This window comes from Rhinolophus ferrumequinum, chromosome 10 (assembly GCF_004115265.2).
Source record: "Rhinolophus ferrumequinum isolate MPI-CBG mRhiFer1 chromosome 10, mRhiFer1_v1.p, whole genome shotgun sequence".
Lineage (NCBI taxonomy): Eukaryota > Metazoa > Chordata > Mammalia > Chiroptera > Rhinolophidae > Rhinolophus > Rhinolophus ferrumequinum.
The window spans coordinates 55,376,925-55,394,501 of record NC_046293.1 but is presented as its reverse complement, the minus strand read 5'-3'; the positions used below and the strand labels follow the sequence as shown (position 1 = coordinate 55,394,501).

Genomic DNA, 17,577 nt, shown 5'->3' with positions numbered 1-17,577 from the left:
TTGTTTCCACCCGCGCCGGCTGGACCAGGAATGGGATCCTCACTGATGTCCGGAACCCGAGCAGTGGAATGTGCTGAGGACTCCAAAGGTTGGGCTGAGAGGTGGGAGACTTTGAGATGACCCCGCCCCGTCCCTGCAGCTGAGACTCAAGGTGCGTTCACTGGAGACCTCGGGATCCAGCCCGCTTTCTCCTGGCGGTGAGATTCGCCTCTACGCTTTTTGACAAACATCTGTCAAAAACATGTGTTGCAACTACAACAGCCCTGTTTGTCTTTTAGAGAAAACAAAGTCAAGCTCTCCATTCCTTTCTATCCAGGAATGACAGCAGAAACGAAGCCTAAATAGTGGTTTAGACTTTGAGATTCCTTGGATTAGTCGAATTCTTCCCGAAATTATGGAACCAACACTGGATAGCCATTTTTTAAATTTTATTTTGCTTATTTTTTTTAAATCGTCGTTTAACAAGAGAAATGACATTCGACACCCTAAATAAGTTAGATTATAATCGCTCATAATCTCAGAGTAAAGGACACTAATAGAAATAATTTTTTATTACCCTTTTATCATTTGGTGCAGAACTGAACTTTTATCATTGGCCGGTTGTGAACCTGGGGCAAACGCATCTACACTGCCCTCTAGAGAACAGAAGGTTGAGCTACAATATTACTCACTTTTAAGTGCAGGTCATCTAATTTTGGACGATTGTTTCCCCTCCCTTTCTGCTCTCCTAAACTGAACTAGAGCTTTTTACCAGGAACCAAAGAGCCATTGGGGCGGGGGGGGGGGGGGGGGGGGGGGAGGAGGGTTACTAAGAAATATATATAACGGGGAACTGACACTGAAAAGGGGATTTTTGGAAATAGAGTTCCAACTCCACTGTGTACAATTAAATCATTGGAGAGAACTGACCCTGGACCTATCTTACCAGTCTTAAGAAACAGCTCAGCCCAAGGATACAGAGAAGTCAGCTGGGAACTGTCTGATGCCATAGGGCTAAGACTTCTCACTAAGTGTCACCTCCTGGTGGAGGTGTGCTACACATGTGCTGTACATAATGACTTTTAAATTTCAACTTTTATTTTACAGAAGAAGAAACTGAGGCAGAGAGCAGTTAAGTAACTTGATCAAGGCCACCGCTGGTAAGTTGGCAGAAACAGGACTGGAATGCCAGGTCTGTCTGGCACCAGTCCTCTTTCACGTCCTTCAGATTCTTTGGGATTTAAAACTCCTGCAACCATACCTCATCTTTTCTCTGTATCATTCTCCCCCACCCCATCTCTACTTAGACTGTGACGGACTGAAGGGCTTCATGTACAGTAGGAAACAATAAGAGATCTAGGAAAATTTTCCTGTTGGGGTAGAAGCCACATGATTAATCAAAAATGCTAGTTCAGTGATGTATTTAACCTTCTGTAGGTCATGGTCCCCTTTAAGATACTAATAAGGCAAAGGACCCTTTCCCTGGAGAAATGCACATAAATTTTTGCATAAATTTTTCAAAGTAATCACAAATTCGACCTCTCTCTCCAGTCTCAGCAACAGTCTGCCCAAAGATCCATAGACACCTCCCCCCCAATATATACATTCTGTTAAGAGGGCCTGAAAAAATTAAGCTATGGTCATATTTGATGAGCTCTCTAGTGGCCTGGGGAATAGGAATGATTAAACAGCAATAAAGGGGCTATTTTCCAAATTGGGTTATCTCACTATTAGAGCCAAGATAAAACGGAATAAGGAAGCACCAAGATGCAGGGGACAGTGTGTTTCTGATTCAATAAAACATCATTGGGTGCCCTTTCTTCCAAATTTCTAGTATCTGACAGACAAATAAAAAAAAAGAAACAACACTCCAATACACTTTTCTTTTTTTTTTTCCTTTTTTACTTACATTAAATATATCGGTAAATCAGCAGTCGCATTCTGTTACCACGATTGTTATGTTGGAAGAGGAAGAAACAGGGAAAAAGGCAAATGCTTTCTTAGAAGAAAAAAAAAGAGGGACCTCTCCCCCCTCCCAAAAAAAAAAAAAAATCATCAGAAGAAAAAAATGAAGACCTAGGAAATAGAAACTAAGATCCCCAAGCTCAAAGGAAAGCAGAAGAGCTGGTAGGCAGTAGAAGGAAGGCAGCAGACAGGCCCAGAAGCTAAGGCCATTCCTGTTCCTAAGGGGCAGGAGAGGGGAGAAGAAGCCTGGAGAAATGGTTTCCCAGCCTCAAGGCAATGAAACATCTTCACTCCTGCTCCACGGGAAGAGCTGCACAGATGAAGAACTTCATTTCTAAGAGACTTAAGAGAGCCATCCTAGTTCTTCCACTTGTAAGGATGCACTGGGTACTGTTGGGGGCTAGTGGGTGCTGGAAAAGGAAAGGGAAACTGTATGTGTATTTCAGGGCCATGGGAACTAAGGCTGCCCCTGGAAAAAGAAGGGAATTGAGGCCTAAGTGGAAAAACCTAAGCTGGGTCCTTCAGAATCTCAGCTTCATGGATTTCTCAGCTCCTCTGGGGAAGAAGGAAGTCTACAAGCCAAAAGGGCAGAAAGGTTCCAATCCTGGGTCACTGAGTTCTTTCCTATCTTACTATCACTAATTTCCCCAAAACTCTAGGCTAGAACAAGGAGTTTAGAGTTCTCCCTTGTCTTGATGGCTTCCCAAAGACATCCTAAAATACCTAATGAGGGATGTGAAGAGAGGCTAGATTTAGAAAGGACCAGTGGCATCTGGTGATATAAGACAGTTGTGAGGGACCTTCAGTGCCAGTTGTTCTCTGTCCACAGGAACAGGTATTATGATATGAGGGGGCCACAAGTAGATCTCTGTGGTGCGAGCCCCTAGTGGTATATGGATTAAACCACTGGTTGCATGGGGGATGGATACAGGGACAAGTATAGAGGGACTACACTGAAATTACTAACAAAGGAGAAAAGAAATAGCGCCTGATGGGAGGTGGGGAGGTAGGAGAGAACAGGCTGTACAGTGGGAATAAAGATCATACCTATTTACAGGGAAATATTAAAGACATGGTAATGGGTGGATCACATTGAACATGAACCCTGGGAAAGGAGAGAAAACTCCTCTCTTTTGCCTGACTCCTCTTTACCCCCTACCATGGCCTGTGCTGAGACCACTCTCCATTTGCTTCAGTTAATTCTGCAGGAAAGGCAAACCTATACCCAGAGCTAGACTGGCAAGAATATAGGTTAAGAATCAGAGTTGGATGAAGTTAGCAGTGGAGATTGGGCTTGAGTAGCTGCCACTGGTAGTTTTCTACAGTACCTCCCAAAACCTCATATAACCTTGGATTCCATTTAATTATAAAGGTGAGAGGGCAGGTAAATCAATCGAAACCCCCATAAAACATGTATCCCAACTGAACTACCATCAATTAAAGTGCAAACTGCAGGGGGATATAGTGGCTGGGGCTGAGGCCATCTAAAGGCCAGAGAGAAAAAAAATGCATATGTATAAATCAGAGGATGGGTATCAGAAACTGGTCCCTCCTCCAATTAGATCACAGCAGAGCCAAAGATGCAGGCAAACAGTGAAGATTCTTTGGAGGACTCTGGGGTCTGGAGTCTCCCCCACTACAGGGGGAGAAGCTACCTAGGAGGTGAAGGCAAGCTAGGCCTTGGAAGGGTTCCAGGGCCACAGAAGACACTGCACCTCCACCTCCACCGCCCTCCGCCCAGTTAGCTAACAACACGCCTCCCACCTGGTGCCTGAGAGCTTGCCTTCCCATTCTCACTCCACCTAGAAACACCCTCCACAAGACCAACTCATGGATACTACAGTGTTTTTAAATATGAGAAAACCAAAAAGGAAATGTTTCCTTACTCCCTTCTGCTCTGAGCCTTACCCTTCCCCAGGGCCCTTATTGTGACTGAACTGGAAACCTCCTTCCTCAGTTCCTGGGTTCACCACCTTCTCCATCCTGGGGAGAGGAGGGAAAGGTGATCAAGAACAAGGATTGACCAAAAGCAGAAGGGGAAGGGCAGAAGACAAAAAAAATGTTTTCTGAAAAAATGGGGAGGAGGAAAGATAAGTAGGTCACTGTCCTGCACCTATAATACAAAGTGAAGAAAGTTTGTTTTGGAAGGTTAAGTCCTGGGGGACCTGACCCTCAAGCCCCAGAGTAGGGGTAGGAGGCCAGTGGCAACAGCTGCCTGGTGTTGGTTGCTGAAGCGTTAAAAAGTGCCATGACGGAGCTGTCAGGAGGCAGCCCTTGGGAGCCAGGGCTCAGTGTGCTGTTACCGTAGGGGCTGTGTGCTGAGGGGTGGGGAAGGAGGTTATTTCTTAGCTCTCGTGCTAGCTCCATACTTGTTTGCTGCTAGCCACCCCCTCAGTTGCTACAACACTGGCTCTTGTTCTGCTGGGACTGCTCGTGGAGATCCACACCTCGGCTTCGGCCTGCTGCACCCCCCAGATTCTGGGGTTCACTCTTTGGCAACTTCTTAGCTAGAGATAAAAAGAGAAGGGAACAAAGTATGGCAGATGTTACTCATCCCCCCAAAAAGATTATTGGGTGAGGGAGAAGTAGGACAAAGAGGAAATATGAGACATTAAAGAATGTTCTGAAGAGGAGAGGGTTCACTGTAAACTAAATTAAAGATGAGGGGGCTCAAGCTGCAGCTAAAGGATGGAGGTCACAATGAAAAGTTCAAGTATTTCTATACCCCAAGTTTCACAAGAGGAGACACTCCCAACTATCGTTATGACTTGGGTTAGTGATCTTGCCTAGAGGTAAGGGAAAAACACAGGAAGACCTCAGGCTGCTCTGACCTTACCTATTGCCAGGAAGAGATCATTCACGTTCATAGCTGTCTTGGCTGAAGTCTCCATAAACAATAAGCTGTTGTCATCTGCATACGCCTGGGCCTCCTGCAAGAGGTGGGGTGTAGCGGGGCTAAGAACGCAGGGTAGGAACAAGTATTGCCTTTCCACTCCCATATAGCACCAGAGCTAGGCAATATCCTAGGTTCCTTCCCCTTCATTACCCCTCGGAGCCAGCTGGCCCTGGACCCATATTCTGGTGACAACTCCCTCAAGGATAACTCATCGTCTATACCACTTAATGCAACAGAGATAGGAATCTTAATTACGAGAGAGACAGTAAGCTGGTTGGGGGGCCTTTGGGTTCTAGCACTTGAATAGTCCCTTACCTCATTTCAATTGCTCCCTCCTTCCTGTTTTCACACTGGTACCCCCACAGCTGATACTCTCTACCCCTCTGCTCTAGAATTTTCTTCTGACTCCTCTAAAATCTCCTGGTTGTCATAAAGGTCACAGTGTCGCTGTATTTAACATGGTGCAGAACTGGGAAATGAGATGACGAATGTCCTCAGATGAGGTTTCCAGAGAGGGCAGGTTTGGACAAAAAGAGGTCCCAAGCACAGGGCAAGTGTGTTAGGGATGGACTCTATGGGCCATCTTACTTCATACTCCACCATGCGCTTGTTGGCCAGGTCAGCTTTGTTCCCTGCCAAGGCAATAACGATGCTAGGACTGGCCTGTCGCTGGAGCTCCTTTACCCATGTCTTCGCTCGGGCGAAGGTTTCCTATGAAAATATGAGGAAGAAAATGGGTGGGCTGGAATGACTGCCAATCCAGACCCGTCACCTTCAAAACCCAGTCCTCTGCAGGCGGCTGTCCCTCACTGAAACCACCCATCTCTGATAATTCATTATTCTGTCTTCTCAGCACTTGGAAGTATAATCTGTATTCTTATTTTACTATATCAAGAACCTGATTTCTTTCCCCCACCTAATGTAATTCCTATAAATAAACACAAAGATAACCTTCTCAGCCCTCTTACCTGATTAGTAATGTCATAAACCACAATGGCAGCTTGGGCACCTCGGTAGTACATGGGGGCCAAGCTGTGGTATCGCTCCTGCCCAGCTGTGTCCCAGATCTCAAACTTGACTGTTGTGTCATCTAGGCAAACAGACTGGGTGAGGAAGGCCGCTGTGGATGAGAGAATGGAGAAGTTGTGAGAGGATGAATGGGAACGTGCCACTCCACTTCACAGTGGAGACTCTCAGTCTAAGACCAGTCACAACCCAGGCTATTCAGCTACAAGAAAAGGTTTAGCATTCTCCTCTCTATATATCGGTCCTGGAATCAGAATTAAGACTGCTCTTGGCTAAGTCCTTCCTACCAGAAGTTTCTCTAACTAAGGAATGGGCACATACCATAAACTATGAGGGGCAGAAAGAAAGATAGAACTACCAGAGTCAGCCTTCTTCTAAACAAAAGAGAAGAATAAGAGATAATGACAGCGATAATAAGCTTCAGATAAAAGTCCCATCGAGAATTGATTAGAAGATTTTAAAGCTTGATGGGAGGTCCCATCATTATCAATGCTATTTGGCTACTTTTTCATAAATCTTTTGCTGGTCCCAGAACACATTTCCAAGATGACTAGTAAAAGTGGGCAAGTAGTAACATCGCAGTTCTCATAAATGATCCTTTACTGAATTAGCACCCTATTTTGGGGGTAGTGGCATGGAGAAGGTAGCAAAGGTGGGAAAGGCAGATGCCCTTTATCTTTTGTATTTAGTGTCAGCCTGGTTTACCAGATATGTGCATCAGAATCATCTAAGGAGCTTTTCCAAACACACATGCCTAGCCTACACCTTTGCCATTCTCACCCAACCTCCAATACTAATCAGTAAATCTAGGGTAGGGCCCAAGCATGCATAGGATGAAAATGCTCCCCAGATGATTCTGATTATGAATCACTGCTCCAAACCAACCCTGCTCAAGCCGACCCTCAAATGAATTTCACTGGGATTAAGATGAGAGTGGGAGGAGGAAGATAAACGAAAAATTAGTGATTTTTATTGGTACACAAAGGTCAACTTCTGTAGGAAGCTAGAGGATGAATATATACCTGCTTTTTGGCATTATAGCTGCCCCCCCCGACCCCATTTTATAAAGAATTTTTATTCCAGGGAGCTAAGAGAGCCAGCTTCAGAGTCAGGTCCCTAGATCTCCCTTCAAAAGCCATACTAAGCATTGAATCTCTTCTTTCCCTGAGATACTTACCTCCAATGGTGCTCTCCTGGTACTCATGGAACTGCCCTTTGACAAAACGTAATACCAGGCTAGATTTCCCCACTGCAGATTCACCCAGCAGGACCAATTTGAACTGGCATATTTTGCTGGCCTGGGGCTGCCCATTGGGCCTGGCTGTGCTTCTGCTAGTCATGGCTAGATTATAAGAGTGGGAAAGGGTAGAGGGAAGGGGATGCCACAAAGCGGCAAAGGGGGAAGGGGGGAGGGGAGGGGACTTCCAGGCTTCAACAGTCCTGCAAGAAGAAAATTGGTAAAATTAAACACAGGTCATTTTAGCTACAATCACTTTTTAGACAAAGGATAGACTCTCTTTGTTTCTGTGCTCCTATGAGATTTAACGCTTATATTCATCCACCATTAAAAGGTTATACACTGAGAGGGTCCCAGGCAGCTGACAGTAGTATAAGTGGGGAACAATAAGAATTACATCTGAAATAGTTTGCCCTACCACATAATATAAAATCCCAAACTGCCAAGGAAGCCGAAATGGAGAGACTGAAAACTGAGAGAAGTTTTTAATCTCTCATTAATTCCCCACCAGGCCTTTAAAGAATAGTAAATTGATCAACTTTTAGTTGGCCTGAAGAACACCGAGATACACCAAGTACCCTAGATCCCCAGTACTTCCTTGGTATCCTGGGGCTGTTCTTTTTCTTCCCCCGCCCCTCTTTTGTCTAGTTTTCAAAATGAGAGATTCACTCTTAGGTGGGCTAAAAGTAGAGAGGTTCTGTATCCTTCATATATGACCACTCTTCTTGACATGCCTGAAAATCTAACCAGGGTCCAATTACTAGAAAATCTATCCTTTCTCATTTCTGGTCAAAAGTGAGTAGAGAAACACAATCAGCTAACCACATTTGGTGTAAGTCTTTCACTTTGCTTCTGCCACCTCTCTCTATCTGAAAGTCTCTCAAGTCTAAGAGTCATAGGCTTGACCTGCTGTCAACTTGCAGCTGTCTTCCTGGTGCCTCGGGATTAGACTGCCCTCCACACTAAATGGGCTTAACAGCTGTAACCCTCCAAAATAGAGGCAGAGAAAAAAGGTGTACCTTCTAAACACATGCAGGAGTCTCCAGAGGATGGTGTAGGGGTAAGTCTTCAAGCAATAAATATTTGATGAAAAGAATAAACTGAACGACCTTTTCTACCTCCCAAGAGGCTAGGAAAGCTGGTGGTGGAGGAGGAGACAGAGAGAGAGAAGTTGGGATTTTGGGAATGTCTAATCATCCAAACCTGAATATATTTCATCATCCTGACTCTGAGGGGAAAGGAATTATGAGATTCAAAGTAGAGTTAGTATGATCAGAGCATGCAAAACCTCTCTCTAAAACCTAAGCATTGCTTGGGGCGGCCGGATGGCTCAGTTGGTTAGAGCGCGAGCTCTGAACAACAGGGTTGCTGGTTCGATACCTACATGGGCTAGTGAGCTGCACCCCCTGCAACTAGACTGAAGGCAACGAGGTGCTGGAGGGGCAGCCAGATGGCTCAGTTGGTTAGAGCCCGAACTCTCAACAACAAGGTTGCCGGTTCAATTCCCACATGGGATAGTGGGCTGCACACCCTGCAACTAAAGGTTGAAACAGTGACTGGACTTGGAGCTGAGCTGCACCCTCCACAACTAGACTGAAGGACAACGACTCGGCACCGATGGGTCCTGGAGAAACACACTGTTCCCCAAATAAAAATTAAAAACAACAACAAAAACCCCTAAGCATTGCTTTGGTTGTAGTTTGCTTGTTCAAATCAATCTTTCCCTTCTCCAAGGTTAATTCTAGTGACTCTACAAACACCATAGTCTATGGTATATGTAGGGAAATGTTTTGTCACTATACAATTTGCTTTGGAGTCAAATCAGGGTTAAAAATCTCTGCAATCCTAGTAAAGAAAGAAAAAGCATACAGGAGGCAGGCAGTGCAGAGGAACAAGGAATGTGGAGTCCAACTGACTAGGTTTATTTTACAGTTCTTACTAGCTGCGAAACTTTGGGCAAGTTACATCTTATCTGTGCACCCATTTCCTCATCTGTAAAATGGACAATAGCCTTATGAGCACCTACTTTTTAAGGTTGTTGTGAGGGTTAGATAACACATATAAAGAACTTAAGTATTTGACATAAAGTGCTCAAATGAGATTATTAATATGAAAGAAAATTTCTCTGCCTGATGCTTACCTTCCACCTTTATAAAATGGAAAAAATACCTACTTCATAGAGTGGCTGTGAGGATTAAGTGAAAGATGTATTTAGCATAGTGCTAATAAATAAGATAGGTATTGTTATTTAGTATCCCTAATTGACAGAAAGATCAATTTAGTATACTAAAGTATAATTCAGTATTTGTTAGCTATATACTCCTAAAAAGCAGCCATGATATGAAAAAGGTAGAGAAAAAACAAAAGTATAAAGAGAAAGTTAGCAGAGGAATGAGACAGAAGTGAGGACTCAGAAAAGTCCCAAAGTAGACTAGAATAAGATAGAAGAGTGGAACAAATTACTCTGATCCTACTGGGTATTCTGTAGTCCCCCAGGCCAGTGAGTCCTAAGAATCCAGATACACATGTGCCATTTTGTTATGAAGTTTTCACTGGTCTATGATGAAACGATTAAAGATGATATAGAAAGTCTTTCATAGAGCTAAATTTATTCATTTTAAGAGTTTCCAGGGCCAGCCCTGTGGCTCAGGTAGGTCGCCGGTTCAATTCCCACATGGGCCAGTGAGCTGAGCCCTCTACAGCTAAGATTGTGAACAACTCTCCCTGGACCTGGGCTGCTGAGTGATGCCACGGGCTACCATCAGCCAGCGCGTGCTGCTGTGTGCTGCCGTGAGCTGTTGTGGGCTACCATGAGTGGCCCGCAGCCGGCAAGAGCTGCTGTGAGCCACTATGAGCGGACCCGACCGATGACCGGTGACCGACTGCCTGGGGGTGTGGGGGGGGGCAAGGCTCATAATACCAGCAGAGGTCAGGGAGCTGTGTCCGACACAACTAGACTGAGAAACTATGCCTTGAACCTGAGTGGGTGGGGAGGGGAAGTTTCCTTTATAACAAGATTTTTAACTTCTTTCTTAGAATCAATTTTCTCTCAAAGGTAAATATATATATTTTATGGGAAAACCTCTAAAACCTATTGTGAAGGAAAAAAAAAGTTGTACAAAAAAACACATGGTTGGGTCCTATTTCTATAAAATAAAATACAACAAAATTCTGCATAGAAAAATGTATGGAAGGATACACACTCATCTGTTAACAGTAGTTACCTCTGAGGAGAATGGGATTGAGGAAAACGCTATGTGGAAGACTCAGATTTTTTTCATTCTACATAATTCTTTTTTAACAGGAAATAAATATTTAAAAATAGTTTTCTAAACAACTTTTTTTTAAAGTGCTTTAAAAAGTGGTGTTGATAAGCTTTTTAAATATTCTTACTTGGAAAAATAAAACTGCCCCAATTTAAATTAATCGGTCTGTGAAATCCAAAGTTCTGGGAACCAGTACTCCAAGAATCAGTATTAATTAGCTTCTTAACCAATGTCAGTTCTTTAGCTGTTTTCATCCTCAAACCTTTAGAACAGTGTTTCTCAAACTGTGGCAGTAAGCTAGTAGTGACTTTGATCAGTATATTAAAAAATAATAATAAGTGTACTGCAAATAATAAGGGTAGGGCTCTGTGAAAATATTTCATGTGTGTGTATGTACACACACTGAATTATGATGTAAAATTTTTTTAAAATATGAGTTGTGATCAAAAAAGTTTTAAAAAACACTGCCTTGGAGAGGGCTGACACTGAAAGATGAGTTAGTAGGGATGGGAGGAAGTCTACTCTCTGGCCAGCCTACAGGCCATGGTTAATTTCACTCCTAGGTGAAATTAAGATGAGGGCTGAGTACAGCTCTCCAGGGGACAGAGGATTCTCCAACCCTGCTACCAAAGTTATGGAGCAATTATGAAAATGGGAAGCCAAACTAGACAACAGGCTCTCTCATGTAGTGGTAAGGGCTTTGGAATTGGGCAAACCTGAGTTTTATTCTCTGCTTTGCCAGTTAACCCACTGTGATCTTAGGCTATTCACTCCTTTTCCGTTTCTGAGCCTCAGCTTCCTCATCTATAAGGATTGGAATGGAGGGGACAGGTGAAAGCAAAGAGCAGAATATGAATTCAATTCCAAAGTTCTGGGTACATTTAAGAAAATTGTTTATCTTAGGGCTTCTCACCATCTGTGAGGATGAATTACTTCTAAAAACACGTTTATGTGGCACTTCATATACATTGTTTCCTACAAAAAGAGGACAGGCCATCACAAAACTTTATACTTTAAAACAGATGACACCACAGGAGGAAAAAAACTGCAGATGATAAGCTGATCAAGTTCTTTTAGATGACATACATACTGTGTTCCCCTGAAAATGAGACCGGGTCTTATATTAATTTTTGCTCCAAAAGGCACATTAGGGCTTATGTTCAGGGGATGTCATCCTGAAAAATCATGCTAGGGCTTATTTTCCGGTTAGGTCTTATTTTCGGGGAAACACGGTATATTACACTTTTAAGAAACAACAGCAAAGTTATTAGATTTTCCAACTTATTTTCAAAGCATGTGATCCAAAGAGCAGAACAATAAGCTTCAATATTACTACTCCACAAAATGAAAACATGGGAGTTAGAATGGGCTGAATTCTCACGGGCAGATACATCACTCCAGGCCTGGGAAAACAGTAGGAGTTGGGGAAGTGTGAAAACAGGAAAGTCACAGACACACTCTGGGTTGCAAAGCCCTTGTCACTAACCCCAGAAGCTAAGTCAAGCCAGAGCTCAGACATGATCAGCAAACTTTCTTGCTACTAAGCAACCTTGGATTATCAGATATTGGTAACTACTGTGTTAGAAAAGACTACCTCCCACCCCAATGTGTCACCCTCAATATGTCCTACCTTCCTGTTCACAGTAATTGATGAGCTGCCCATCTCTGTGCCTTGATCTTTAATCCCAACATGTTTATAAGGGTATTGTTTTTTATGCAATACTCGTAGCTAGACTCTCAAAAGATCAGGGGTACAGAAATGAAATAATACGTGTAAGATTCAATTGATTTCTCCCCTATTCTGGTGGTGATTTTTGCTAAGAGTTGACAGTGGGCAAATGATCCATTCAAAGGCAAATAATAAATCATAGTCAACCAGTCAAGTGGTATGATGATTATTACCTTCAAACCTGAGGCAAAAAACGGGGGGAGGTTATTCTTTTAATCCTTTCAGTTCAGAACAGAACAAATCAGATTTAACTTCACTTAGGAGTACAGCTCCACAAGAATGGTTTATCAAATGACCATTAACTAGGGACCATTAACACGTCTAAAAGATGTGAGGCTTAGCCATGACATCAGCCCAATGGGGAGGTGAAGGGGCAAGTTCCGTAGTGTGGGCAGCTCTTCCAGCAGCACAGGCAAGTATGAATAGGAAGGTTTCTCAGCCTGCCAATCCCAGCTACAGCAGGACTCCATTCCTCAAGCCCCTTTCACGTGGTCCCTATGCCAACTACATATGAGACCTCCAGAAGTCTATCACTTATCAATAGAGACGGAGTTCCAAGTATATAGCCACTGGAGTCTAGCCCACTCCCAAATGTCAGCCCCATAAAGCCTGTTTGCCAGATAAGAGGTAAGTTTAGAGGTCATCTTGTCCAGTCTCTGTATTTTACAGGTGAAGAAACCAAGGCACATAAAATTAATGAACTTGCCAAGTGTTACCATGCAGATAGCTATCACACAGCTGCTTAGGAGCAAATCTCCTTCTAGCAAGTACTCCTGGTCAGGTTCTCTTGCTACCGTGTTTACCCGAAAATAAGACCTAGCCGAACAATCAGCTCTAATGCATCTTTCAGAGCAAAAATTAATACAAGACCCGGTATTATATTATGTTATATAAGACCCAAGCTTATATTATAGTAATATAAGACTGGGTCTTTTATTAATTTTTGCTCCAAAAGATGCATTAGAGCTGACTGTCCGTCTAGGTCTTATTTTCAGGGAAACACGGTACTATTATACCACTATACTTAAGGAAGCAGGAGAAACTGAACTCTGAAGAGGACACCAGGACAGGAACAAGAGCTTAGATAGTTTCCACCTCTCTATTCAGTTTAGATAAGCACTTCCTTTGGGACCTACAAGTTAGGAGACCTAAGCCTTCCCTGGGAACTGGGATCCCGTCCCATATCCTTCTGACAAAAGGACTCATTATTATGCCTTTCTAGAAGGTCTTGACCAACCCCTGCCAGGATGGTTGAAATAAGCGATGTAATGGAAGGTGATAGGGAAGTAAGTGGTAACTTTTGCAGGATTCTTTGGGCCTTGGAATTAATGTGAGAGATTTACTCAGTAACATAGGACAGAAGCCAGTAAATAGCTTCAACTTTCCAACTTTGTTTAGACCCCAAATTACCAAAATCTTTAATTGAGAGTTCCACTATTTGGCTCAGCTCTTTCATTGTGTTGATCCAATGTTAACCAACCAGTCACTTCCCCCACCTTCTCCCTTGTATTTCCCTAAGAGGCAAAAAGCATACTTATCTCTATTAGCATGGTAGTACAACTCTCTATTATTGACCTAGGAAAGGCTGGAATGCCCTTCCCCACTTTGTCGGCCTAGTAAACTCCTAATGTATCTTTTAAGGCCAAGCTCAAATGTCACCTTCTCTGTGAAATTGCATAATTATTCTCTCCCCCTAGCAATATTCATCACTGCTTCCTCTGTGATCCCTAGTATTAAGACTGTATTCCTATCACATCATTTATTACATCATGTGAGTTGTTTGTGTCTGTCTGCTCTGCTAAACTATGAACGTCTCAAAAAGGGTGACTTTTTTATGTGCAGAGCACAATGGCTGATCACTAGTAGGTGCTCATTAAATGCTCCCTAAATTAAGGCCAAAGCAATCCTGCTTCTCTCCTCTATCTACTCCTCACCCTTCATGCCATCTGGAGAGCTTCTTATTCAGTTCCATTTGGGAATGTTTTTAATAGGCTGCAGAGAACCAATTCTCACCCTGGCCTCTTTGTGATCTCCCTTGGATGGAGGGCCCCCTTAGGACCCAGCCCACAAGGTACTGTTGCAACTCACATGGGCTAACTGCTTTTCCTGTCACCCGTTACTATGCCTCAGATGGCCTAATCACACCCAATATACGGCCCTCCCACCCTAACGCTGAAGCAACTGTGGCTAAATACAAAGTTCCCTGAATTTTCAGTTGACGTTAAGTGTTCAAAAAACTTTGGGTCATTATCTCTATTAATTTCTGAACTTAAGAAACACAAATTAAAAAAAAAACACAACTGTATCATCACAGAGCTTGAGAACACTCTGAAAAGGTCCCCATTGTCCCTAAACAGAAGCTCCAACCTGGCCCAGAAATCTGCACAGACTTTGCTCACCTGCATGGCTCTTTCCTCAGCTCAGTTACTGCTCAATCAATGACTAAACCTTTCCTAAAACACCCTTGGGAAGTGGGAGTGTATTGTGTGGGGTTTTAAGGTATCCTTCCTCCTAGAGGGCTGTTGCATTTCCTTATTTTAAGTTCATTGTCTCACACTTTGGTTACTTTCCAATCTGAAATGCCTTAGGAATAGGAGCTATATGCACTTGCTTCTCCTCCTCTATGCCTCCTCCAAAGGCAAATTCATATTGACGCATACAAACGGGAACACTAGAGAAGAGCAATCTTTGCTCCTGGGCAAAATAAGAGTTAGAAGGTAACAACCCATGACTTCATGGGCAATGAGAAAGCCCTCTTCTCCAAATATATTTTTGTAACTCCAGGTTTATGTTTGAAATTCTATATTGATAATTCCACTCCTTAGCTTGCTCTTATGAAACAAAAACCCCTGGAAGAATTAATACTTTAACTGATTATTTGTTATTTATGCCTTAATATAGAGCAAATCATTTCTTAAAGGTAGGCTTTAATTAAGGGGAAGGTGCAAAAGACAATGGCAATCTAGAAAGGATTAACAACATACACTCCTACAATTTTCTCTAGAACTGGCTTTGCAGAAGAGGAAATAAAAGCTCCTGGGGGGCCAACAATTGAGGTTTCTGAGGGCACTGTACAAAGGCTGGGCACATTAGAAGGCTTCTAAAGCCAGTAAGGACAAATTCAATTAATAAGGTGGTAGTATGAAATGTCCCAGCTGTACTGAGGTTTAGAGGACAACCAATTTCAAATCCAGAGAAACTTGGAAGCTTCTCACAGAAAGACAGACACAAGGGCCCCTTAGAACCATCATCTTCTTTTGGGATAACGAAGGGACAGTCATAGAATCTAAACATGCAGAGACCACGAACCAGAAGATAGAGGTCTCAAATTCCTCATCTTAGCAGATGCCAATAGTTCTTCCAAACAAAATGATTTACCTTAATGTTTATTTCCTGCCCATAAAAAAGACTTTTGGCCACATATGTGGGCATTTCCTAGGACACCCAGTGCACAACTGGGTGTATGTGTGTTTAAAAAGGTGAGGGATAACTCAGAGTACAGCACTGTGCTTGTCTGAATTTGATAGAGGACAAAAATAAATGTGAAAGGAGCACAATAAGTAACAGAGTTATCATCTCAGAAGGGAAAACTGTGAAAAGAATGAGAGACTAGAGTTTGCTGGGAACAGAATTGAAAATGAACCGAAATGAAAACAGAATTGCTTTTGGTGGCACATCCCCCAAAGCAAAGCAAGATTATTTTGATCTGCTGTCTCTTATCTCTGACCTTTCTGGATGAAATACAATGAATGAGGTATGTGTAGGAGGATTTACACTTTTTACACTTCTGTACAGCTTGAATATTGAAAAATATGTACATATTACTTCTGAAATTAAGAAGAAATGTAGTTATAAACTACATTGGTATAAAAAGGAAGAAGAATAATAAGGGAAAATCCAATAAGCTCCAATCTGTGGGGGACTAGGAAGGTTAGCAGACCATTAAAAACATATGGGAGGAGGGGACTCCTGTCTATCTTCCTTTTCTCTGCTCACCCCCTTTCCCAAGTGCCTTACTGTTTGCTATTGCTATGGCACAGAAACATGGGCTCCTGAGAAGCAGACAAAGAACAGGGGTGATGCCAACCTTTTGGAATGGAATTCCTCTTCCCTAAATCTCTTCCTCAGTGATATCACCTCCTATTTCCAGGCTTGGTTTCACCTAACCATTACCTGCCTGGGAAATACCCAAGTCTCAGTCCCACAAAAGTTTTACCAACTATGGTCAGAAGATTTCTTGGTGGCCGGGGAATCCCTAAGCCCCTTTCTAGTGCAGATAATGAGATAGCTGACTCCCCACTTCTAGGTCAGACATGGTATCCACTATAGACCACATTATTAAGTGGGAAAACAAACGAACATCCCCTAATCCAACTTCTTGGCTTTTTCACAGGACTGCACGCTAAACCAGCTGAGGCTGGTAAGGAGAAACTGAGACTGCACCCTAAACTAGCTGAGGCCAAGGGAAGGTATAGAGGCTGAGTTTGGGACAGTCAAAAGTCACAGAAAAAAAAAATTGCTTTTGTCTTCATTGGCTTCCCTGGGTGTACCAAAAAAACTTCAAGTTACCACATCTCAACACTAATGGAAACAAAAGAGTGGGTCCTCCCAAGCCCCAGTGCCTCCAGCCCACCCTTGAGCATTCCCAGAAGCTCCCATAACTGATACCAGGCCCTCCTTCCATTTCCCCAACTATTTGAGCCTTGTAGATGAGGGAAGCTTTCTTCGTTTGCCTCAGTTCTCCCTCACTGAACCCAAATCCCTCTCTCAGCTCAGCTCTGGGCTGGTTATTTTTATAATAGTCACTTTCCCTGAAAAAAGAACGCCTCTTACCCAACTAAGAACCCTTCTCGGGCCCTTCCCATTAGACATCTCGAGAGCGAGAGCCCAGCCCTCGATACTCTCGGGGCCGGGCGTCAGGACTGACCCCTCCGCACCTCCCGGCAGAGGGGCTTACCTCACCCGCTGCCCCAGCCCTTTCGCCCAGCTCCTCCCTTTCGGCGCAGCTCAATGAGGCCTGCCCCTGCCCTCACACCAGCCCCGGGCCTCGCGCGCAGGCCCCCAGCCTGGCCACCGGCAGAACCCGGACTCACCAACTTCGGGCTCCCAGCCCGCCTGGCCCCCTCCTCAGCGCCCCCATTAGGCCTGCCGGGGCCCGGCCCCCTTTTCCCCTCTCCAGTGGGCCACTCAAACCCCATCGCTGAGGCCCAGACCCGCCTCTGCTCTCAGGCCAGGCTGCTTTCCTCTCCCGGGCGCCTCCGCCCCTGCCCTTCTGGGCTCCATCAGCCCGGTACCTGGGGCTCCGTCTCCCCCGTCGGGCCCAAGCCTGTGTCGAACAGACAAACAGCCGCAGCTCAACCAAACCTTCCTGCCCCTCCTCCTCCTCCTCTTCGCCCTGGGGCGGGGGCCCCGGCCAATAGCACGATTACCCGCCTACCATTAAGGGTGGGCTCTGTGTGCACTGATCCGCCAATCCTCT

The 17,577-nt window shown here is 44.0% G+C and overlaps 1 protein-coding gene across 3 annotated transcripts; it reads right to left on the bottom strand.

Moving 5' to 3' along the window:
• Nucleotides 1-1,863: 1,863 nt before the first annotated feature.
• Nucleotides 1,864-17,523, bottom strand: RAB5B (RAB5B, member RAS oncogene family). 3 transcript variants are annotated; one of them, XM_033116779.1, is made up of 7 exons: nucleotides 17,393-17,520; nucleotides 8,123-8,241; nucleotides 7,044-7,306; nucleotides 5,809-5,960; nucleotides 5,429-5,551; nucleotides 4,781-4,874; nucleotides 1,864-4,451 (listed from the first exon to the last, which is right to left on the bottom strand). In XM_033116779.1, the coding sequence occupies exons 3-7, from the start codon at nucleotides 7,204-7,206 to the stop codon at nucleotides 4,336-4,338; spliced, it is 648 nt and encodes a 215-aa protein (XP_032972670.1). In that variant the 5' UTR covers nucleotides 7,207-7,306; nucleotides 8,123-8,241; nucleotides 17,393-17,520; the 3' UTR covers nucleotides 1,864-4,335. The 3 variants fall into 3 exon arrangements, with proteins under 3 accessions (XP_032972670.1, XP_032972671.1, XP_032972669.1); XM_033116780.1 differs by lacking the exon at nucleotides 8,123-8,241 and having other exon boundaries at nucleotides 17,393-17,523; XM_033116778.1 differs by lacking the exons at nucleotides 8,123-8,241; nucleotides 17,393-17,520 and adding an exon at nucleotides 17,192-17,325.
• Between the last annotated feature and the right edge of the window lie 54 nt (nucleotides 17,524-17,577).

Coding starts and splice junctions, on each gene's coding strand:
- RAB5B (XM_033116778.1), bottom strand. CDS start 17,238: ATGGGGGCGCTGAGGAGGGGGCCAGGCGGGCTGGGAGCCCGAAGTTG. Junction 7,307..17,191: donor GGGCTGGGAGCCCGAAGTTG/GTGAGTCCGGGT, acceptor TTCTTCTTGCAG/GACTGTTGAAGCCTGGAAGT. Junction 5,961..7,043: donor CCAGGAGAGCACCATTGGAG/GTAAGTATCTCA, acceptor TCTCATCCACAG/CGGCCTTCCTCACCCAGTCT.